Source organism: Mesocricetus auratus, unplaced genomic scaffold, assembly GCF_017639785.1.
Source record: "Mesocricetus auratus isolate SY011 unplaced genomic scaffold, BCM_Maur_2.0 Super-Scaffold_100020, whole genome shotgun sequence".
Taxonomy (NCBI): domain Eukaryota; kingdom Metazoa; phylum Chordata; class Mammalia; order Rodentia; family Cricetidae; genus Mesocricetus; species Mesocricetus auratus.
This window is the reverse complement of record NW_024429201.1, coordinates 36,240,099-36,265,128: the sequence shown is the minus strand read 5'-3', so window position 1 is coordinate 36,265,128 and position 25,030 is coordinate 36,240,099. Positions and strand designations below refer to the sequence as shown.

Below are 25,030 nucleotides of genomic sequence, written 5' to 3'. Positions count from 1 at the left end.
GGCGTGCGCGCACGCACGCACTACATAAATAATATATATAAATAAATAAAACAAGTTTTTTTCCAAGAAAGCAGTCATTCCCTGTGACGTACAAGAATCAGATTGAACCGGGTGGTGGTGGCGCATAACTTTAATCCTAGCACTCGGTGGCAAAGGTAGGAGGATCTCTTTTAGTTCCATATCAGCCTGGTCTACAAGAGCTAGTTCCAGGACACCCTCCAAAGTCACAGAGAAACCCTGTCTCGAAAAACCAAAAAAAAAAAAAAATCAGATTGATGAATACTCCAAGTATCATCATAGAGCCTTCATCCAGTAATTGATGGAACCAGACGCAGAGATCCCCAACTAAGCATGAGGCAGAGCTCTGGGAATCCAGGCAAAGAGCCAGAGGAGGGAACACATGAGCAAGGGAGGTCAGACCATGATGGAGAAATCTGCAGAGACAGCTGAACCAAGCTCCTAGGAACTCATGAACTTTGGAGACTCCAGGGGACCAAACTAGGCCCTCCACATGTGGGAGACACTTGTGAAGCATGGACTATCTGAGGGGCCCTGGCAGTAGGACCAGGATCTATCCCTGGTATCTGAGCTAGCTTATTGGAGCCCATTACCTATGAGGGGATTCCAAGCTTAATCTTAAGGCGGGGATGTGGCAGGGTGGGGGGGGGATGTGGTCCTGCCTCAACTTAATGTGCCAGACTTTGTCAACTGGCACGGGAACCCTTACCTGTTAGGAGGAGTGGATGTGGGTAGACTGGAGTAGAAGCAAGGTGGGCAGGATGGGAGGGAACTTTGGTTGGAATGTAAAATGAAATTACAAAAATAAATTTAATAAAAGAAGAATCTCAGAAACAATTAGTATTTTACAGAATGATACTCTAAAATTTCATTCATAAGGACGCCATGAAGAGTTGGGGTTAAATTACTGCAGCCTTGGGGGCAGACATTATTGGACATTATTTCCTTCTGTCTCATTCATTTCTATGCTCGTCACTTCCTTTATACATAGTCAGTGTAAATGAACTCATGCCCTCTATTAAGATGACTATGACCTTTTCAAAACAATAAATTCAGCTCTTATCTGAGGCATTCATGTATTCACAGAGTCACTTGCAAATAATGTATGTGAATTACAGATATTTATGTAGAATCTGCCAGCCTCTGCAATGACAAACTGCTCTCCTAGACAATTAACACCATAAGGACAGCAAAGGCATTTAGTTTCACCTTTCCATCAGTCTCTGTGCTTTAAGTGATGTTTCCAAATGCATGTTTGAAGTGGAATGCCCACAACTATTTTTGTTTTTCTCGTTTCACCTACCATAGAAAAATAAACTATTTTTCATAAGACAGTGTTCTTACAAAGTATATTATACTGTGCTAAAAGAAAAAATATAAGGGTTGTACAAAGATTTTACTGTGTATATATATCCTTGTGTGTGTGTACATGCTTTATCAATGAGCTCTGAGTGTGTGTGTGTGTGTGTGTGTGTGTGTGTGTACATGCTTTACCAATGAGCTATCCCCTTGGCCCTGGTATGAGTTATCTTAAAGCTCTCCATATAAAGAAATTTATAAAATGGTATAGTTGTGTAAATAGATAAAGCAACATACATTAATATCAGTATATATGAACCAGTAATATATTTAGCATGCATTAAGACTAACACTAGAATATTTTATACAGAAGCTATTTTCTTATAAGAAATAATAGTGAGGTGTTTTTCCACAGAAAGAGGCTTACAAAACACGCTTATCAGAATTTCCCTTTGTGACAGATGGAAAATGTTACAGAAAAGCAATTCAAATGAATTTTAGATCCCAGACCCAATGGGTATATCTACAACAAAACTTCTGTGCCTATGGCTCAGGGATCATCATAGTTGGAGATGGTGGGGATACTGTGAGAACCAGAAAACTGGGGTGTTTTCTGTGAGAAATGTCATAAATGACCCTATAAAGTCTCAGCAACATGACTGCAAAAGCATTTGCTGAACAAGAATAACACCATGCTGGCAGACATGCTAATGTGGATTAGGGAAGGCTCATGAAGGCTCAACATTACACAAAAATCTATAGGTAACTAAGGAACATTGAGAATATAAGAAACAGCCTTTATCAGAGAAGACAGCAACAACTGGTTGTCTAATACCAAATGGTCAGTCTTGAATACATACATACATACATACATACATACATACATACATACATACATACATGAAAACATAGATATGTATGTATATCGAAAAAAGAGTCCATGAAGCCATGAATTTGACAGAGGAAAGAGGAGTATGTGGGAAAGATTGGACAGAGGAAAGGGAATGGGGAAATGAGGTAATTATATTATAATCTCAAAAAACAAAATGAATAATTTTTCAATGCACATATTGGGCAGCCATTGGTGGCACACACCTGTAATCCCAGCACTCGGGAGGCAGAGGCAGGCGGATCTCTGTGAGTTCAAGACCAGCCTGGTCTACAAGAGCTAGTTCCAGGACAGCTTCCAAAGCCACAGAGAAACCCTGTCTCGAAAAACAAAAAAATATACATATTGGATCCAATATGATCATTTTTATGCTTCCCTTCTTTTCCATATTGCTCCAATACAAAAGCAGACAGCTAAATTGAAAAAGCCTATTCATGGACATTCTGGAAAGGTGGCAGGTTATCGCATGATGATCACAGGTGCCATCTCTCTCCTACCTGTGTTCCTAAGCTGGCTGCCATCATGTGAGTCAGAAGTTTAGCTGCAAACATCGAACATCTGGCACAGAACATGTGTGAAAGAACAGCCAAGCAAAGACCTGTGGAAACAAAAGACCCCACATGAGGTTTCATAATCCATGAAGAGATTATGTGTACAGAATGAAAAATCTCTGGAACAGTTAAGCACAAAAGCCTAGCCTATATACAGTATAACATAATACCTCTGGGAAAGATTATGCTGAAATTCCAACATATTCCATTTTGCCTGATATATACCATCTTCACATTTATCAATTAACCCAACAGACAACTAATTTTCCAATTATTTACAGGATGTCTGCTATTTAAAAGGAAGGCATGAATAAATAACATTAATGGTTTTAATGAGCATTTTCTTTTTTAAGTTGCTATTAGTCAACTTTACTGTTTAAGAAATGGTTTTCCATCCTATTTATTTATTTATCTTTTATTTAGAGTGAATAGCTTGGGTAAGCAAAAATATTTAGAAAGGTGACTAGGACCTTTTGGACACAAGACTGGGAATGACCTCCAAAGCTCGGGTCCACCATAACCCATTCTCGGCCAACAGAAGCATATATATGACCACAGCAATGGTAGTGATGAACCCTCAGCTAGTCCGCTGTTGCTGCACATCAAAACAAGGACAATTGTTTTTTTCCCGTTCTTCCACAAAGAAATTAAGCATAAAAATTTCCATTCCTAGCTGGCATTATTATCTTTGAACCTGTGTACCTATTTTGAGATAAGTAGTTGTTGGACAGCCCAGCCTCGCCTATGAAACTACAGCCTCTCTGCCTCTGCCTCCTGGGTGCTAGAATTATAGCCATGCACAACTGTGCCAGAGCTTGAGGGCAGATTACCCTAAGAATATTTTCTGACTTAAAATTTTCAGATACTTTAATAAACAGCGGCCATTTATTTGTTCACTGGGGTTTTTTGCCACACGTTTTTGTGCACTGGATTGTTTTGTGTAAGAATCATTGGAGTATTACAAATGCTGGCATGTGTAGACCACTTAGACATGTGTTTTCCATGTGTTACCTCATTTAATATCAATGCCTTCTGGAGAAACAGGAGACATTGCACTGATCTAACATTTTGTTCCCCATTTTATTCTCCTAGGCTGTGCAGTGAGCTTTCAGAGCAAACCACATGTCAGCACAAACAGACTAACCATCTACAACATGCCTACATGGGCTCTTCTGTTGGCTTTTCTGCTCAGAAACGCCTCTCAGAGTTCTTTTTAGAAAAAATAGTTCAATTATATTTTATATTTCAGTAGAGTAGAAGAAACTACCTGTGACAAGGGACAAGGCTTTGTCTAGAAACTCCTCCAGGAAGCCTGGAGTCACGGCATTCCAAGCTAGGAGTGCAGGTGTTGGGGCTGCCTCTGAACCCACCCACACAGGTGGGTGTTTCTGAAGATACCACAGTCATGCCTGGCTCTGCACCTTTCCTTTCTCCTTCTCCAGTGCTTACAACTCATTAATGTGTCCTTTGAACCTCAAGGACATTGATAAATTGCTTAAATTCATGCTCAAAGGTGTGTGCATACACTGACTTAAAAACAAGCCCCAGCCACATTTTCTTCTCATTATAAACCACATGATCACAAATACGTGTTGACTGGAAGTTTCCTGGGGTGTGTGGTAACAAGGCAAGGCCAAGGGCTGAGGACTGATCAAGGGAGGAGCATACACTTCCTGCTCACTGCAGTTCAAAAGGAGAATTTATTCAGTGACATTTCCCCTTTAATTTGGTAATCAATTCTGCATCATACTCCTGCTCTGCCACAGGAACTTAGCACAATTAAATGGAACCAGCTTAGAAACGCATGATTGGATACAAAAGGCTTCATTCAAATGCTACCATGGCTCCTGGTTTTAGTTCAAGAATCAAATCCAGAGGCAGGAAAACAGACAGGGTTGCATTAGTCAGCGTAATGTATCGCAGTTATCTGGATGTGATGGCTAGTTTTATGTCAACCTGACACAAGCCAGAGCCATTCGGGAAGAGGGAACCTCAATTGAGAAAATGTCTCCACCAGCCGGGACTGGGTTACAGGTTGAGCTGGAAGAGAAAGAACCCTCACTTAATCCACCGGTGCAAATGATTGTCTACACACTTAAGAGAGAAAAGAAGGAAGACGCATTGCTCTTCAAAAAATAACAACATTGATGACGTGTGACAGTGAGGACACAGTTCAGAAGCATATGTATAGATAGATAGATAGATAGATAGATAGATAGATAGATAGATAGATAGATAGATAGATAGACAGATATAGATATAGATAGATGACAGGTAGATCTTATGTATATATACAATCATATAAATATATCTGATGTTTGTATGTGAGTAGGCAGAGCCAGGAGACGTTGCTGTTCTTCAGCATATTTCACAGAAGGAAAATACTCCCATGTAACTGCAATTTAGCCCCACACAAGACAAATGTTAGTATATTTTCAACCAATTTTTCTTTAAAATATTTATGAATTTTGCATTTTAAGGTGTCCATTTATTACTCTGTTTATACCTGCTTCCTCTTTCTGTAAAGCCAAGTGAAATCAGCTTAGTGATACTCCATTATTAAGTCCAAGTATTAGGTCTTTAACTTAGTTTTTTTCTTCCTTCTCTACCTCATGCTACCTGTGATTGTAGGGTTTTCTACTGTTCTCTTACAGACCGCGGCTGGGTGGATACATCTTTCAGTCTTCCCTCCATGCGATGTGCTTCTGTTAGTGCTCCTAAGAGGCTAAGGCTGGGAAGAGCAAGCAGTCAGCCCTGAAAGCTTCCCAGCACAAACAGATGGCAGCATGAAGCACCGTGCAGCACACAATTCCAGGTGTCAGGGGATGACTCATGTTGCCAGAGAGACAAGAGCCTTGGTAATAAAGGGTTGATCCTGAACACCATGGCTACTAGCCATTGTTTAAATTTAAATTTTCATGAGCTAAATTAAATAGAACTTAAGTTCCAGTCATATTTCAAGGACGCTTGGCCAGTATCTCACATATTAGTCTGTATGAGGTATTGTCGCCATCACAGAAAGCCGTGATTCACAGAACTGCTGATTCTTCCTGAGTGACGAAAGAATACGCTGTATTTCAGAAGTGACTACGGTAATATGGTTTGAAAGGAGAAATTTGGCGCACTGCACAAAGCACATCTGGTCCGAAACACTGTGTGTCACTTATTCCTTCAGCAAGAAATAGGACCTGCCTACAAGATGTGCTGGAATAAAGTGGCACAGAAATTGTGGGAGTGGCCAACCAATAGAGACCCATGCCATGAGAGTGAGCTCACCACAGATACTACCTGGAGCACCAGGACCCAGAGGCTGGCTATCCCAGAGGACTTGGGATAGAACCAAACACAACTGGCCAAAAAAAAAAAAAAAAAAAAAAAAAAGGAAAGGGAAAAGAAAAAAAATCACGTAATGATGCCTAATGATAATGATATTCTGCTATACTCATAGATTGGTGCCTAGCCCAGTTGTCATCAGAGAGCCTTCATCCAGCAACTGATGGAAATAGATGCTGAGACTCACAGCCAAGCATTAGTGGAGCTGGAAGAAGCCTACAGAAGACTGGGAGGAAGGACTGTCGGAGACAGAGGGGTCAGAGACACCACAAGAAAACCCACAGAATCGACTAACTTCAGCTCATAGGGGCACAAAGAGACTGAGCCAACAAGCAGGGAGCCTGCATGAGTTGGACCTAAGTCATCTGCACATGCTATGACTATGCAGCAGGGTCTTTTGTGAGAATCCTAACAGTGAGAGCAGGGGCCATGTCCAAGTCTTTCACTGGCCTTTGGGTGCCTAGTCCTCACACTGGGTTGCCTCTTCCAGCCTTGATACAAGGGGAGGGGCTTAGTCTTACTGCAAGTGAATATGCCGTGTTTGGTTGATATCCATGGGAGGCCCTGGATGAGAGAGGGGGAGCAGACGGTAAGTCAGTGGGAAGGACTTAGAGGAGGAGAGGGAGGGAAAACTGTTGTTGGGATATAAAAATAATAATAATAATTCATTTTAAAGGAAGAAATGGGATTGAAAATACTGTACATGTGGTGCTGTGTCCAGTAATATTCAACATGATAGACACCGGCTGCTCTCACGGTGATTACATCCAGCTTTGCCTGTCTTATTCCAGGAAGTGACTGGCTTATAAAAATTCACTGAACACAGCTTGGGTCAAAGAGGTATTGTGTTGGGGCAACATTCCAAGTGTCTTTTATAACTTGCTTTAACATAGAGTCTGCCTTGGCATACCTTGGCACTGCCAGTTTGATACTCAAGGCTCTAAAAGCAACTGAGACCACATCAGGACAGGACAAAGGGGCACCCACCATGCGAGGAAAGCAGAGCAGGAGAAGAATAGGTCGGGTTGCAGCCGCATCATTAAGGAGCCTTATTATTCATTCTTGGAACTAAGTCTATGTAAGATACTCACAGCGTCCCTCTGTTATACACAGCCCAATCCCTGGCAAATAAAATTCCCTTGCTGGAATTGCTAGAGAAACCCAACATCTTTATGTGGTGCACACGCATTCTAGGGCTAAATGACTTCTTTCTATCTACATTTATCCCTTGGTCCTAAGCATTTTTAATTTCTTTCTCGGGGATAACACATCACTTGAAAGAATGAAATTATTTTGACAGTGCACTCCTCCACAATCATAAAAGGTCTCTCAGGGCAATGGTTTCTGAAAGCCTGAGTTGGATGTTTCTAAAGGAAGTTGAGCAAAAGTCTCAAAGATAACCTTAAAATACAGCTCTGAGGAGAAAGCCACTGTGCTCAGATTTAACTCCTCCATTACCGAGGCCCTACCTCTCTGCCCCTGCTCCCCACACAGATTTGGAAGGCATATATTTCGTCACTTACAAATGATTGTTGATGATGAAATTGACATTGTATGTGCATTTACACACAGTATTCTAGTTTAAGTAGATATAATAATTGGCTAATGAATAAAGAACACTTTAGTTTGGGTAGTACAAGGAATTCTTCATGCTAAGAAGGAAGTGACACCAGTATGAGAACAGGCCCACCTCTAACAGTGTGAAACCACTTCCACCACAGGAACCTGAACTACAAACGCAGCAAAACAACTGATTTCATTCTCTTTAGTTAAAATGGAAAGGAACTATACAATTAAGGTAACAAGTTGTCTTTAAGATTATAAGACTTTGAAATCTTTGTTAAGAGTCAAAGTCAGGGAAAATCCAATCCAACAGTTGTCTGTGATGGGATGGTATCTGAGGAGCTATAGAAGAGCCTGGAAGGATCTGTAGTCACGGCAGTAGTGTAGTCACAGCAGTAGTGGGCACACTCCTCAAGCCTTGCTGACTTTATTAGTAATTAGATTATGGCATGTCACCTGAAGCCTTCTTGATTTACAGCTTTTCCGAGTCATCCCTGCTGGAGAATGCACACAGCTCTCTTTCACTGTTTTTCTTTCTCTTTAAGGAATGGCTTCAGTTTCATTTTCTGGTATTTGGCAAACCTGGGGACTTCCAGGTTTGTCCCCTCTCCTTTCTTCTCTAAACTGAGGATTTCTAAATCTTTATCTTCCTCCACCCGCTTCTCACAATGTCATCTAGAACAGCAAACAGAGCCACAAGCTGCCACGGCCAGACACCCTGGAATTTATGTGACTAAGATTAACAACAAGGCCAGCTCCTGTGAATGCGTACGCTGTTACTCTCGTGAAAAGGACTAGTTAACTGTCATACAATCAGGGCACGCTGTTACTCTCGTGAAAAGGACTAGTTAACTGTCATACAATCAGGGCACGCTGTTACTCTCGTGAAAAGGACTAGTTAACTGTCATACAATCAGGGCATGCTGTTACTCTTGTGAAAAGGACTAGTTAACTGTCATACAATCAGGGCTATTCCCTTTTGTCTGACCCCAACTACATATTACGTATGCAAGGCACAAACAGCTACTGTTTCCGATTCTTGAAGGCCCATCAGAGGAACGGGCATTGGTTCTCTCCGGAATAGAAAGCTGAGGTAAAAAAGGCAGGAGTTGAGAATCCTTACTTATCATATAGTTTGAATAAAGAGGAAATAAAATCGTAATTTCCAAGTCTTGACACCGGTCCCACAGCACAAGCATGGATGCTGACATCTAGGTTCTCAAACGCATGAGCAGGTCAGTGTTACCACTTCTGCATCAACTTATAGGAAATATACAATGACCAATAACTCTCCTAGGATGTACCTCATGGTTCAACCACTTTTACATGAAATCAGAGACACCATGCTTTAAGTTTTCAAACTCTCTAGTTTGGTTTCAATGTTTGTATAAAGCAGGGGATTCCTGTAGGTCACAGCAGCACTTGGATTTGTTTGTAAAATAATATCCAGATTTTTATTTCAATACGATAACTTTTTATTCCATTATTCTATGAAACTTCTTTGCACATAAAATATGGCACCACTGTGAAAGGGGAACACTCCTCCATTGCTGGTGGGAGTGCCAACTTGTTCAGCCACTTTGGAGATTCCTCAGGAAAATGGGAATAAACCTGCCACAAGACCCAGCAACTCCACTCTTAGGCATATATCCAAAAGATGCCCATTCATACAACAAGGATGTCTGTTCCACTATGTTCATACCAGCATTATTTGTAATAGCCAGAACTTGGAAGCAACCTAGATGCCCCTCAACCAAAGAGTGGATAGAGAAAATGTGGTACATTTACACAATGGAGTACTATTTAGCAGAAAAAAACAATGGAATCCTGAAATTTGCAGGCAAATGGATGGCACTAGAAGAAACCATCCTGAGTGAGGTAACCCAGATATGAAAAGACAAGCATGGCACGAACTCTCTCATATATGGATTTTAGACATGGATCAGGGGAGTGCCAGCCTACAATCCAATGGCCAGAGAGACTGGGAAACAGAAACTTCATTTAGTGGCTGATGGAAGAAGAGGCAGACTCCCACGGCTAAGCACTGAGCTGAACTCAAGAACTCCCATCAGAGAGGGAGGACTGATGAGCAAAGGGGTTAAGACTGGGCTGGTTTAACCCCCAGAAACAGCTGACCTGACAAAGGTTAACTCTTGAATCTCAGGCTGATGGCTGGGAATCCAGCATGGGACTGATCAAGACCCCCTGAATGTGGGTGTCAGTGAGGAGGCCTAGGTAATCTATTGAGCCTTGGGTAGTAGATCAGTATTTATCCCGGGTATACAAATGGACTTTGGGCTCCCATCCAACAATGAGAGATGCACTCTCAGCCTGGACTCTTGGGGGAAGGTCTAGTCCCTGCCCTGGATGAAATGACAGACTATGGACACTCCCATGGAGGGCCTCACCTTCCCTGGGGAAATGAGGGCATATTGGCGGGGTTGGTGGGAGGGTGTGGGAGGAGGAGAGGGAAAGGGAAAAGGACCTGGAATTTGACATGTGAGGCAACCTTGTTTATAATTTAAATTTAAAAATAAAATATAAAAAAACCTCAAAAATAAAAAAAATGGCACCATTGAAGTATAGCAAGTTTTCATCTGATTTTGAAACTATATCCACCTCCAAGAATGTGTTGGATAAGAAATGCTATCCATGTTTTATGAAAGATATTATTAAGAATAGGAGATTCTTAATTCTTCCTATGACTCATACCTTAAGGATATTCAGATACCATAAGGAAAAATTCTAACTATGTAAAATTAAATTACACTGAAAATATTTAACAACTAGCACCAAGAATAATAATGAGTTACTTGACTCTGTCTCCAGAAAGAGTTTCTACTGGATGAGCATTGCTAGGTAGATTGTTGGTACAATGCATTTAAAAAGACATTCCCTCACACTAACAGACAAATCATCACTAAAGCAAAGTATCAGATGTGTGTGAGTTCATACACTTACCAGCCTGAGATGCAAATATGTGGTCATACATGGAACGTAGTAATTCTGTAGTATACTGACACATACAATCAGAGATTACTCTAGTTCCCAATGAGAGTCAGGACTTACTTGGACTAGGGCAGTCTGCTTGCAAAGTTACGTTTATAGTCGTTATCCCGTATCAAGTTATCTACATAGCACATTGTTCCCAGAAACAATGGTGGGATTTACAGGGTAAAATAGTAGGCAGCAAGGGTGGAGGTAATGTGCGCAGAAGTAGGGTAAGGTTTCCTCACACCTCTCCCCACAACAGTACAGCACAGGAGGATGCCTACAGTTATGTTGTACATAAGCAGTTTGACAAACATTAATAACACCCAAGTTCCTGTCACTGAAATAAAAAAGGGGCTAAATATGTTGAGTAGAAGATAACTTTTAGCATAGGAGTTGGTATGCTTAGAGTACCAAAAATGTAGACTACTGATCGATGAACTCATTCGGTAGAATATTTATTTTAATGAAAACAGAAAAATCTTTATATGCATTGATGTATGTGATCCCAATAGTCGAATTGGAGAGCCTAAGTTCTAAAGCACAGTACACCACAAATGCTTCCCTTCCCTGTTATTTAGCCTCTACCTCATGCTGTATCTCGTGCTCTTCTTGAAAACATGGACTCTTCTGCAAAGGAGTTGGGGGCTGACCGTCCATAAATACCTGCTGTATGTGTTAATGATTAAGACAATGGGAAAATTACAAACCATATATGCTCATATCCTACACATACAAAAGAACTATGGGAAAGTTTCATTCTCACATGTATTTACAATTCATAACTTGGAAGCTCTGCCACTGACCTGAGATGCATATAAAGCCAGAGGAGAAAAAAGCTTCATTGTATGATGACAAGCTGTCAGTCTGGGCGTAGACAGCATACACAGACATGTGTGAACAGGCACATTCCACGTAGTCCGAAGTATCCTCAACCACCTTGCAAAACTGGCTGTCGGACAACCAGCTAGAACAAAACACAATAGCCACTGTTCTTTCAATAACGTTTCAAAGATGTTCAGATTGTTTTAAATAACTAGCTGAAATTAAGTGTTCTTTACTCAAGACTTAAGCAGAATACATTTTCCAGAAGAAACACTGGAGGGAAGAACATCTTGTCCAGGACATAACCCAACAGTTTCCATCAAGACACCTTAAGAAGCAGTGTGAATGCCAACCACACCTGCCAGAGGACTTGCTGCGTGCAAGAAGTTAGCCTTCTCAGCAGCGGTGCAGCTGCCTCACCCATCCTAAAGCAACGGCTCTTTCCTGTCACTCAAAAGTTCCCACCGATCAGTATAGCTATGACATGTGTGGGTTCCCACAGAGCAGCACGGCTGTCTCAGCTGGGGCTTCTGTGACTACAATAAAACACCATGACCAAAAAGCAAGTGGGGAGAAAAGGGTTTATTCCGGTTACACTTCCCTGTAGCTCTCATCACCAAAGGAAGCCTTCACAGGAACTCAGGCTGGGCAGGAACCTGGAGGCAGGAGCTGATGCAGAGGCCATGGAGGGGAGCTGCTTACTGGTTCACTCCCCATGGCTTTCTCAGCCGGCTTTCCTGTAGAACCTAGGTCCACCCACAGTGGGCATGACCCTCCCCCATTGATCACTGAATAAGAAAATGCCTTACAGCTGGATGTCAGGGAGGCTCCTTCCTCTCTGATAACTCTTGCTTGTGTCAAATTGACATACAACCACGTAGTACAATAGCCACTGTGTGTACAGGGCTAACCTCCTCTCTCTCTCTCTCTCTCTCTCTCTCTCTCCCTCCCTCCCTCCCTCCCTCCCTCCCTCCCTCCCTCCCTCCCTCTCTCTCTCTCTCTCTCTCTCTCTCTCTCTCTCCCTCCCTCCCTCCCTCCCTCCCTCCCTCTCTCTCTCTCTCTCTCTCTCTCTCTCTCTCTCTGCCTGCATCCTGCAGATAAGATATACGCTCCCAGCTACTGCCCAGCATTATGCCTGTCTGCCTGCTGCCTGCCCAGCTCCCTGGCATGAGAGCCAGGGATTCCAACCCTCTGAAGCTGTAAGAGGCCCCCAAACTGAATGCTCTCTTTTCTAAGTTGCCTTGGTCATGGTGTTTCATCATAGCATTAGGCCAGTAACTAATGCATATGCTTTCCTGTGATTTCTTTCACAGCTTTTCTTTGTTTTGTATTTTGAGTCACATATCATAAATACATTTTTCAAGGAACTTCAAGTATTTCTTTCAGTGAAGTTCACCTCATTAGGTGTCAATCAGTAGCTCTTCAACCTTTTTCTTTCAGTAATCTTGACTCCATTACTTTTCTACTGACATAAAACTCCCCAATTCAAAATGCAAAATTCATCTAGAAACTTACATTATTCATTAAATATTGAAGATTGGAGATTATTTATGAATTATTGATCTTTGACTTTCAATGGAATAGACTGTTAAACACAGTTTATTTTAAAATGTGTGTTGCAAATGCCCACTCTCTCTAACCCGCTGATGCTAATACAGCACACATGGCTGTTTACCCCATGATTACACTGCTGACGAGCTGCCATGGCTCGCGGTACTGCTCAGCATCATGTCACATATTACCAATATGAGAAGGATCGGAGTTCAAAATCTGAGTAGTTTCAGCAAAGTGTATCAGCTGTGCATTAGCTTCAAGTATAAAATTACACGTTGAACCATTACATATAGAGAACCTTCTGTATCAGAATTAAGAACCAGCATCACACATTAGAAGTTTCTGTTCAAAACATTTCATTGAGAAGAAAGAGAAACTAACCCAAATAGATTAGTTGGTTTCCCTGTCAGGCTAAAATTACATAATAAACAAAATCTCATACCTGACAGACAGACGGCAGACCCTGACTCCTAACATGACCAGACCCTACAGCCCAAACAGGGAGTTAAGTGATAGTAACTTTCTCAGAAACCTAATTCCAGAGACCAAAGAGACTCAAAAAAAAGTACTGAATCTCATTTCTGCTTTGTCTGGGTTTAATCCCCAATGGGTCTGAGTCACCTGTGAACAAGACTTCTTAAACCCTACTGATCCCTCTAAACATAAGTCAGGCTCCTGAACCTCAGGCAGCAGGCCTGTAGGAAGGCATTTCCTTTCATGTGTAACAAATTAACTGACAACTTCAGAAAACCCATTTAACCTGAGAACAGCTCAAGCTACAACACGTGCGGATAGCTATGATAAAAAAAGAATAGCATACTACACATATGATTCGACAGCCAGCAGGTCCCCATTGGAATGATGCTGGATGACTTGTGATTGATTTAACTTAGAGATTATTCCTCAGTCAGAAGTCTTAACTGAGGCTACCATCTATGTTCAAGGCAAGCAGGTGCAGTGTTTCTGGATGGGAAACACTAAACACTTTTCTTAGGATTGATCAGTCCATACCTGGCAGCAGCCTGATTCCAGAGGAGACAGAGGGATGTATGAGGAACAATTCTAGGCTCAGCTGCATAAATCCTGTAGAGAACCTCATCGCTGTTAGGCAGGGGTTGTGCACTCTGACCTTTCACATTCAGGGACAACACCTATAATGTCCAAAGAAACAACATTTAATAGTGATTTCCCAATCAGTGGGATGACTGACTCTCCCTGTCGGAACTGGACGCCATTTTTCTGATACCTAATACCTACTGTGTTTTCTTCACCTACTGAATGCAACAGACTGTCTTTCCACTGCCCCAGTTCAACTCACTCACTTTCAGTCTTTAGCTGACAACACCCACGGTAAGTATCACTGGCTGACCTACTGGAAAGGTAGGCACATGCCAAGATATTACAGCAGGGAAAGATGTCGTTTTCTCCTTTGTCCGTACATACAGACAGACACACACACACACACACGCACACACACACACACACACACACACACACACACACACACACATACACACACATACTCCACAAAACATACAGGAAACATTTACATTTCCAATTTCATTTGAAGCCAAAAATACTACAAATGGCACACAGAGAGAACAATTTTCCTGTGATCCCTGGGTAAACACCTGAAGAACCAGCTAAGCTAATGTGTCTGAGTTTGTCTGGTAAAGGGAAACTGTGATAAAATACCCACATCATTTTAAATGAGAGATTACCTTGTCTCTCAGGGCAGGAAGGCTGTTCCCTGCTACAAACCACTGCTGGCTGCTGTACTCCACAAACTGGACTAATTCGCATGCCGTTTTCCCATCCAGCATTTCTGCATCAGCAACATCCAGTGACCTCTCTGGGAATTGAATGTAATCACCTTCCTTTCCTTCAAACTTGTGTCCGCTGATTTGCTGAGGGTACCAGTGAAGAGCCAGGATTGACAAATATGGGCAGCTGTCAAGGATGGCTTTGCTTCTACAAGAGAAGAACGAGTCTGTGTTGAGTCGGCAGGTATTTGTATCAACACATCCATTAAACATTTGAGGACTTTTCATGCAAAACAATGGCACCAACACCAAATCGCCATCTACTTTAAGTTTCCTAGTGATGCTTACATCTTTCCAATCCCTTTGCTTGATCTTTCTGGTAACCCGAAAACGGGAGTACCTGGAAGCTGTTACTTAGTTATCAAAATACGATCCGTGGCTTAGTTTGTGTTTTTTTGTGTTAGTCACAGGCTGTGGTAGAACAGGCTGAGGAAGGGGTATTCCCACTAGAGTGGATCTTTTTCATTTAGAATTGTAAAGCACATGCATCTATAGCTGCATTTTCATCTCAGATGTACCTCATACCTTTCCGGTACCCCAGAGCCTTCTAACATCATCACACGGCCCACAGGAAAACAGATCTGAATAGTGGTCTTGATGCTCTGTCACTTCTATTTTTTCACACTTCCTAGGGATAATAAGGTTCTATGCTCAGTTAAATTGCTTCCAAACCTCAGTGTGACTTGAACTCATGTGGACTTGGTTTAAGTACAGGTGACATTCCGGTTTCACTAAGACAAAACCCTTATACAAGGAGCATACTTATGATTCTAGGAATGTGAATCTGTAACTGTTTCCCCCCAAATTAGTAGTGAGTTGTTCCCGGAGTCATCACCTTTGCAATAGTGAGCAGATCCAAGACAAAGTAAATATGAAACCTGCAACACACATAGTGTCCTCCTACTCCTGCAGGTGCCCGGATTTCTGGCCTCTCTTAACTGCTGATAACCAAACGCCTTCCAACACCTCAACCTCTTAATCTTTGCTCTCTAAACATACTCGCTCTGATAATAACATCATGTGCTTCATACCTAGGCTGAAGTGGGGAGGGGTGCATACTAATTGCCCCCCCTTGACATTGGTACAGTAATCAACCTCTGTTTTTACTTGTTTCCATTAATATTCCTGCTCAATTCTCAAGCCCTCCCCTCTCAGCAGATGCACCTGACATGAAGGTGGTGTGTCGAGAATGCCAGCAGAATGCCTGGCATGTTCAGAGTCTTCAGCCCAACAAACCAAATGTGACCGCCATCTCTCTCCCGAGTGCACTTTATTCCTATCTAAACACCTTAACTGTGCCACGCTTCCGTGTTCCTTTACATCTAACGTATCCAGTGGTCCCGGTGCAAGCAACTAATCTATGTCAGATGTTTCTGTAGCTAGCCAGGATGGAGACACGTAAATGGCACCAAGCTTGAAGAGCACAGCATTCACGGCAGGTGGACTTTTAGGAACCACAGTAAGGACTAGAGAGAGGATGTGCCGATTCCTTGCCGATTTCCCCATTAAGAGCACACAAGTCCCCAGAATCCATTAGTACTCATAGTAGTGTGAGCAGATGTGAGATGTTCCCTAACTTCACCACACCCTGGAGAGGATCTGTAATGAAAATTTGGGCTGTGAGGTTGGTTTTGTTGCCCTCTTCTGATCACACAGCATGGTGGCTGGCAGGGGCCGGTGACTGAGCAGGAGACTCTCCATGTTCTATTCATGTGGACATAGTCAAGTTCTGCTCAGAACCCTAAACCTCAGTATCCGAATCTATATACATATAATAAACCCTAACTCTACCTTCTAATAGCTTGCCTAAAGTGATGATTTGTAAAATATACATACTATATACACCATCTTTTATGAAGGGTTACACTGAACCTTATAAAATTCTCAGTGTCATGCTGTTTCTACCTATATAAAATATCTATTATTTAATTAAATGCAGTTGGATATAGCAAGGATATAATTAATATCAATTTCACACCTTGTATTTTATATGTAACTTACTGCTTTTGAACTTCATGTATCTTCAACCAAAGAACTACTATTCAAAGTTTTATTTATTCAACCGATTTCTTTGTTAATTTGACAGAATTCATTATTAAAACTACTCAAGTTTATCATGACTTACCAGACATGGATGATGATTTTCATTGAAAATAAATGATAAAACTGATAAAGTTTATATAAATATTCTTAGCCAAATGCTCATTAAATAGTAATAAAATGATACTTTGTTTTAGCTAGCCTATATCAACAACATGAAAATCAAGATGGATTTTAATTTCTGCCCATGTTGTAATGTCAGTGGATTTTGGCTGTCAAATGCAAATAAAACATTTTGTGGTCTTTGAAGTACAATCATACAATTTAGATTGTGAATGTAGCTTCTTGTATCATTGTACACAAAATATTAACATATGTCTACATAGCTAATTATGCAGTTAGTAATGACCACAAGCTACATGTTATTTTCTCCTCCTGCTGCTGAGAAACTCCAGTCACAAAATGCCCCTAAAGTATGACAGCTGCCTCCTAGCGGGAGAAATGCCTGAGGCTTTAGGGCAGCAGCAGTCACAGCCCAGCGCTGGTAATCAGCATCCTTCCTCCTCAGCATGTGCTTTCCCCTGGATAAAAGCAAGAGAAGATGACATGACGTTTTGTTGTACTCCTAAAGGTATCTTGAACCAACAGGACAGTACTGCTGATAGCACACGTTCATTTCTCGTGTTGGAACTGCTTTTCCTCTAGAAATCTGTTTCATTGACCAACAGATGCAAAGTACAGACTACACGTATCATCTTAACGTCCACTGGCACCATACACTGCTTTGGAAGCCATGAGGAAACACATTTTGGCAACTGATAATTTTACAAAGTACTTACTGTTCACCAGGAGACCCACAGGTAACATCTGTCAGCAGAGAAAAGGCAAAATTCTCTGTCACTTCCACAAACTGGCTGAATCCCCTAGTGTCCTTGCGCTTGGGGTTAATTAGGGCACAAAGGAGTTCATACAAAAGCGTTTGGCTTTTGAAACTCAAAGCTTGATTTTTTCCTTCCATTGTTATCTGGAAAAAAATCTAAGTATTAAAATATGCATTAAGCAGATGACTTCTTAGATTACATATAATATATACTACACATGTTTTTATTAATAATCATTAACAATAACAAAGATGGAAATATGAAGAACTGAATGGTATCAAATTGTATTTTGAGTATACCCTCTTCCATCTAAAAGGCATGAGTAATCATTGACACAGAAAAGAAATAATCATTAGAATGTTTTCTACTTAATGATTCCTTAAAGTCCCAGATCGTGGCATGTATCATTTAAGTTAGCTACAATAGTTAACATCATGAATTAAAATGAATCACAATTTTACATCTACCATAAGACTTTCCTTGATGAACAAATAAATATTTCAAAACTGTCTTTGAAACAGAAATAAGATTACTTTTAATTATCTGTATTTTGATGAGCAAATAGTGACCACCATATGACATTAAAGAACAAAAGCATACCAAATGAGAAAATTCTATTCAATCAAGAACACTCAAGACATCCTGGCATATTGCCTTCTAACACAGGACTTCCTACCTTAAAGGACCGAGTTGCTATGTGAAGAACAAGGAAAACATTATTGTTCCTTTGTATTCTATATATCTGGAAAATACAGATTCCAATGCCATCTGTTTATCATTCATCCATTGTGTCTCCTGCCAACACACAGACTACCAGTCCCTATGATTTACTGTATATCTTTAGTAGTAACTCATGATATCGTTGAAATGATTGACTTTTTTCCTAGCAGGTAAGCTTAGTAAGGGAGTAGCTCCTGTTATTCCTGTGTTTGCAACTTTGCAATCCAGTAGTCTCACACTCACACCCAAACTCAAGGTCTGAATTGATAAGAGTATCCATCTCAAAGATCTCAAAGAACAGTCCACAGGGAAAGCATGATCAAAATAACCATACAAATTTTATAGTACAACTACAAATGACCAGAGCATAGCCCGTTGAGTACAGAAGCAAGGAGACCAAATAAGACAAATGAAACACAAGCTCACTAGAACCTCTTGGAACTCAGGTAGGTAGTTAACAAATGAGACAATCTTGAGACAGATCCCTAGGACACAGCATATCAAAGCCAGTATAGTGAGTAGCACAGTATTCAAGTTTACAGATGCAGAAACTGTTTTATATCTGAGGAAATGAAATGAAAGAATATATAATGTTACTCCCAGAGCTATAAAATTACAAGGGAGATAGACACAAAGAAAACAAAAGTTTGCCTTGACATGATGCATTTCTGAAAGGAAATGGAAAAAGAGCAATAAGTGTAGAATTTTAAGAATTAAGATTTATACTCAAAAAGTAGAGAGCTAGTTCAACTCTTATTTATGCTCCAGGGAAAGAAAAAGGTTACTTAATTAAAATAAGAAGAACAACAACAAAACCCATCCCTCTACAGCTAGTGTAAGTTCACTGCACTCTCAGTGCCTCACAAAGCTTCTCTAATCTCAAGAGTCAAGTGTGGAGACCATATTACTATTACTTTATTTCCAAAAAAAGAAACTGAAGGAGAGCAAGGACAACCAACTTGAGCCAGGGCACAAACTGGCTGAGTGTAAGACATGCGGCCGCCATTCGCTCTAGCTTGCAACATCCCCTACTTACTTGTCAGAGTGTAACAGCACAACCTGAGGTAGCTCACACTGGCAAGTCTGTAAAACTAAGCAAATGGCGAATCAATGCCAGTGTGTTCACAAACTAAATCATACATAGAAATAACTTCAGCCTATGATAAAAGAAATACTCAGACTCTAAAAGGTCATTTTATGAAAATAACAGAAAATCCCAGATTATCAAAATTCATTTATAAATCAGCAGAAGACCTGAACTTCACATGGGAAAACACTAAGAATCTGTCAAGACTACAATTAAAACGGAGAGCTGCTTTAGTTGTGACACGAAAGAACATGCTATTCCCGTGCTTTTACAGATATTCCAGAATGCAACATCAGAACTCCTGACTCAAGTTCTACCAAAGTCTAATAACCAGAAAAACAAACCTAATGGAATAAAAAATTAGAATATCAATCCCACGGGGACTTAAAGTCTGTTACTAAGACAACCAATAGCACTAGAAATAATTTATTTTGTTTCACACCTGGTGAAAGCCAGGAACCAGAATATTTTTATACCAAAGATTATCTTAGCCCACAAATGTGCTTTATTTGGAAAATCTTTACAGTAAGTCTTTTAAAGATGTTATTATTTCTAGCACAACATAATCTCAAAAACTGGCAGCTACTTCCAGTGTGTAAAATTTCCATCTATGATTCATCAAAAGAAATGTGTCAAAGGACAGATATCAAAGAACTTAGAATCAGAGAGAAAATAAAACTTTCAAATATCAAATATATTTACTTAAAATGCACGGTCACAATATGACATTTTATCCAGCATTTGGAAGTTCTAGTCTGTGCAGAAGTGGAGGTTAGGTTATTTTGTTCTGTTTTTAACTTCCTATGGTGGTTACGGCATAAAATACAGTTGAATTTCAGACAATACCCAGCAACATTTTGCTCTTAGTACATCTCAAATGAAGTGGTAATGATGTAATTACACTTAGAACATGTTGTTCACCTGAAGTTCATAAATCATTAATGGCTTTAATATATAACTTACTGAGCACAAAAGAGTAATAGAATTCCATTCTGTCTTTTTTTTTTCCTCTAAAATATCTGAAATTTTCTTCTTTCTACTCTACAATGTAGTCAGTACACATGATTTCTCTCTTTTTTGGTCAAGATCAACTTACTGTTGTTCTATCAGTTTTATTATTAAAAGTTTAAGTATCACCTTCCCTTGGAATGAACACTATCTTAAGAGAATACTCTGCATAAAGTGGCAGTCGTTCTCTGTGCTTTACAAAGGTTAATTATAGCCTCTTCTTACCCAATATGATTTATCATTTTCTCTTCCACCCTTCATGCACTGTGCTTTCAGAAATATGTAGACTAGGAAGGATATTTTCCGTAATTAAAGGCTTCTATGTAGGAGACAGAGCACCAGTGGGTTCATATGTACGTACTCAGAACTGTATGCATGTACGTAAATACGTTAAAAAGAAATTATCTTGGTAAGATATAAAATAAACTACAAAAATTAAAAATACGCTATAAAGTGCTTTTCCCTAAATAATAATACTTTTTAGAAATCACTTTCCATTTATAATCTTGAACTTTTATATCTCTATGTGATTATACACTTTGTAGGAGGGTAAATAATTGATCTCATATTAACAACTGACTATGGCAAGTCCATGCGAAATGAGGCCTAAAATTATTTGGCCATTCCTAGTCTTCCTTTTCAACAAACATTTGTTTGTTCCTAGGAAGAGCAGAGCAAAGGGGCGACTGCGCATGCTTCATGTATGAAAGGCTAATATAGGTTATAGTGCAGCCCCACTCTTCTTATGAACTCAAAACACTAATGAGCAAATGGCAAAAGAAGCCAGCCAGTCTCTGGCCAGTCAGCAAGGACCTGTGGGCTCCAGCCTCTGCAGCTTACTCGTGGCTCTCCAATGTCAGAGCAGGGATGACAAAGAGACCTCATCCAGTGAAAGTAGAGTGGCAGGTGGGACAGACTCCACTCTTGTGTTTACAGATGATGTTTTATCCTAGTCCACAGCAATGGGCACTATAAGAGGATGAAGCATCTGCTCTGTTTCGGGCTTTATGGCCTTCTCACTGAGCCGTGTGCTTACTTACACCTGCGAGGATTACCTACCTTTTCCATCAAGTGCATCACAGCACTGAGCTGCTCATCCGTCTTCTCTGTGGCTACTTTCATGTTGAGATTATGCAGCACGCTGTTGAGAACATCTTCATGTAGGGGCTGGTGGAGCTGATCTGCAAGCCCCCAGATAGCTTGTGAATCCACATCAGAGACAAGGGTGACGTTGGCAGTCCCGTACACTTTATCAATTCTGGCACCGCCTTTTGGGTCAAAAAGCACAATCTGGAAGCGTTTAGGAAATGCACTGAAAGACCCGCTCTCGGGTGTTAAGACAACATCCAGAACGGCGCTGCTCTGGCCAGGTTCAAAGACCAGTGTGCCTTCAGTTCTCACAAAGTCCTTTCCAGAAACAGCTGGAGAGATGAGAGTACGACCAATTGTTTCAGCACTCCTCAGCTCCTAAAAATTAAACAGACAGGAAAATGAGACTGTGATGCCTCCAATGTTATCCTAAACATTCTTATTTAGTGAACAAATCCCCCTTCTTTTTCAATCACTAACTGCCAATAAGTACATTGCCACTAAACATGGACTTTATATTTTCCTAACTTCCCTCAAGAAGCCACAGTGATGACAAGACTAGGGGGCAGGACTTTGCACTGAAATGAATCAAGAAAAAGGACCAGAAATGAGATGACAAGGTTGTCTAGAAAAGAATCTTCAGTTATGAATAAAGCAAATGCTGGAAAACCAAATATGGGGGATGGAGAAGAAATATTTACATTTTAGTCTCACCTAGAAATTTAGGGGCAGGGATATCTGAGGGTAAAAGTTGGGGGAAAAAAGGGATTGGCTCTTTCTTACCCTTCAGTGCAGAGATGTGCTATTGGGTTGGTTTCCTAAGCAATATGCATCTAACTTTTCAAAGTACAGTTGTTGCAATGGTTTTAGAAAGTTCAGGCTTGAATACTCTAGCCAAGAAAAAGCCAAAATAGTGTGTCTGTATTTAGGACTGACAAAGGACTGAAGTCCTAGTATTTTCCAGTACATATATTAGGATGCAGAATTGAGGGGCATAATATCTACACTGCCAGGGCCCACTATTCTGGCAGAGGACTCACAGTGTGAAACTATGTAATTAATGGCAGGTTGCTACATGGATTTTTCCAAATGGAAATAGGACAAAGGACAGACAGAAATGCAGGGTGATGTTAAAGGCTGGACATGAAGTCTCAACATAGGCCTCATTAGAGGACCGCCTACATGCTAAACCCAGGAGACAGACTCTGTAACTAAGGAGAAATATTCCAGACCATGGGAATTGCAATTTAAAAGGCCCTGTAGTGAGAATAACCCTATAAAAAGTAGGAAGTACTAGGTGTCCAGTATGAATGGAAGGAGGAGAGTGTTTGACACTGACATGAGGAATGGATGGGGTCACAGCATGTGTGACCATTAGAGGGAATGTAGCCAGAAAACACAGAATTCAAGCAGGAGAGTGACCCATTTCATTAAGAAGTCCATGAATGCTCAGGGAAACATGTATGCTAACCTATAGTCAGGTTGAGCAGGAAGAGGAGTCACAAGTCCTCTGAGACCGCTCACTAGAGGGCCACATGAGTAAAAGTGTAGAAATTTCCAGAATGGGAGCCGAGTGAGTGCAGTTACTAGGATCTCCTGATACATTCAGCATAGGATGAGAGGAATATAATAATTGAGGATGACATCTAATAGCTTGTCTGGACAGAAGCATTGTTATGCAGATGGCAGGAAACTAGGAGCAAGAGATATTTATGACATACACGACATCTGAGGTGTCTCCTAGACATTCTGCTGAAGATGCCAACACAGGACAATCAGACACAAAAGGAGTGTGACATTTCATTTGTTTGTTCTGAGTTATGATACATATCTTTAAGTGATAGTATCAAAATTTGGTTAACTGTAGACACATTTAATGAAGTATAATAAAGCAAGTGATATTTTCATTAGTTCAAGTAATAAGGACCAGAAATTCCTTCTTAACTACATCACAAATACTTAGGGGTAAGAGAATTTATACTAAAACTATGGTTTTTGTGTACATGGAAATATATCTGGTAGTGACTGGTTTAATTGCATTATTCTAGCTACACTGAAGTAAGAATCAGTACCATTGGACAGGATAATGGCTTGCTCCGTAATATGCTCACATTCTTTTTAGCTCACGGAGAGCACAATTGCATACTCTTACCCTCTAATGTCACGCTCACTGTTCAGAAGCAAGTAACTGAGGAGCAATGAAGCAAGAGCCAAGCACAAAACCACCTCAGAAGAAAAACCATGGTTGCTGGTTTTCAACTGGCTTTTTGATTTGACATTTTCTCCATTTGCATGGAATTATAACACAGCAAAGTATGATTTCCTGCACTCAACATCCCTTATTGTTAACACCTTGCAAATGGTATTGACACTGAGAGGGTCACAATACTATTTTCTTTTCCTATGAATCCTTCATGATGATTTTCATAATCACTCAATTCCCTGCCTGCCAGCCCCTCATTGCTCTCAATTCCGAAGTTCTTCTACATCTCTTTATTATTATTATAATTATCATTATTTTAATTTAAATTAGAAACAATCTTATTTTACATATCAATCCCAGTTCCCTCTCCCTCCCATTCTCCCATGCCCCCTACCATTTCATTCCCCATCCACTCCCTACAGAGAGTGAGGCCTTCCATGGGGTATCATCAAAGTCTATCACATCATTTGGGACAGGGTCTATACCCTTCCCTGTGTATTTAGGTTGAGAGAATATCCCTCCATAAGAGGATGGGCTCCCAAAGTCCATTCATGCACTAGGAATAAATACTGGTTCCATCTCAAAAGGTCGCATAGACTTCCCAGGCCTCTTAACTGTCACCCACACTCAGGGGCCTGGTTCAGTCCCATGCTTGTTCCCCAGCTGTCTGGTTGGGGTCCATGAGCTCCCACTTGCTCAGGTCAGCTGTTTCCCCAGCATCCCTCCCTCTCTACAAATGGATTCCAGGAGCTTGGCTAAGTGCTTAGCTGCAGATCTCTGCTTCTGCTTCCATCAGCTACTGGATGAGGGTTCTAGAATGGCATAGAAGGTACTCATCAATCTCATTATCAGGGAAGAGCATTTAAGGTAACTTCTCTACTATGGCTTAGATTCTTGGTTGGAGTCATCCTGTGGAACTCTGGACATTTCCCTAGTGCCAAATTTCTCTTTAAACCTATAATGGCTCCCTCTATTAAGTTATCTTTTTCTTGCTCTCCTCTGTTCATCCCACGACTCAATCGTCCTGATCCCTCTTGTTCTCCTCTACCATATTGTAATTTCATATATGAATGGAATCTTTCACTCCATAACTTCAGGGATTTTTTTTCATTCAACTTGATTAGGAGATTGCATTGGTGGATATGTCTTGAGGGCT

The 25,030-nt window shown here is 40.7% G+C and overlaps 1 protein-coding gene across 1 annotated transcript in view; it reads right to left on the bottom strand.

Annotated features, from left to right (window-relative positions):
* Adgrv1 (adhesion G protein-coupled receptor V1) overlaps positions 1–25,030 on the bottom strand; it is a 518,174-nt gene that overhangs the window by 289,872 nt on the left and 203,272 nt on the right. Inside the window, exons 77-82 of the mRNA XM_040729011.1 lie at positions 21,642–22,049; positions 17,726–17,910; positions 14,745–14,994; positions 14,035–14,174; positions 11,451–11,611; positions 2,704–2,804 (exon numbers count right to left, since the gene is read on the bottom strand). Of these exons, the coding sequence (XP_040584945.1) occupies positions 2,704–2,804; positions 11,451–11,611; positions 14,035–14,174; positions 14,745–14,994; positions 17,726–17,910; positions 21,642–22,049 (1,245 nt within the window). The remainder of the gene's footprint in view (positions 1–2,703; positions 2,805–11,450; positions 11,612–14,034; positions 14,175–14,744; positions 14,995–17,725; positions 17,911–21,641; positions 22,050–25,030) is intronic.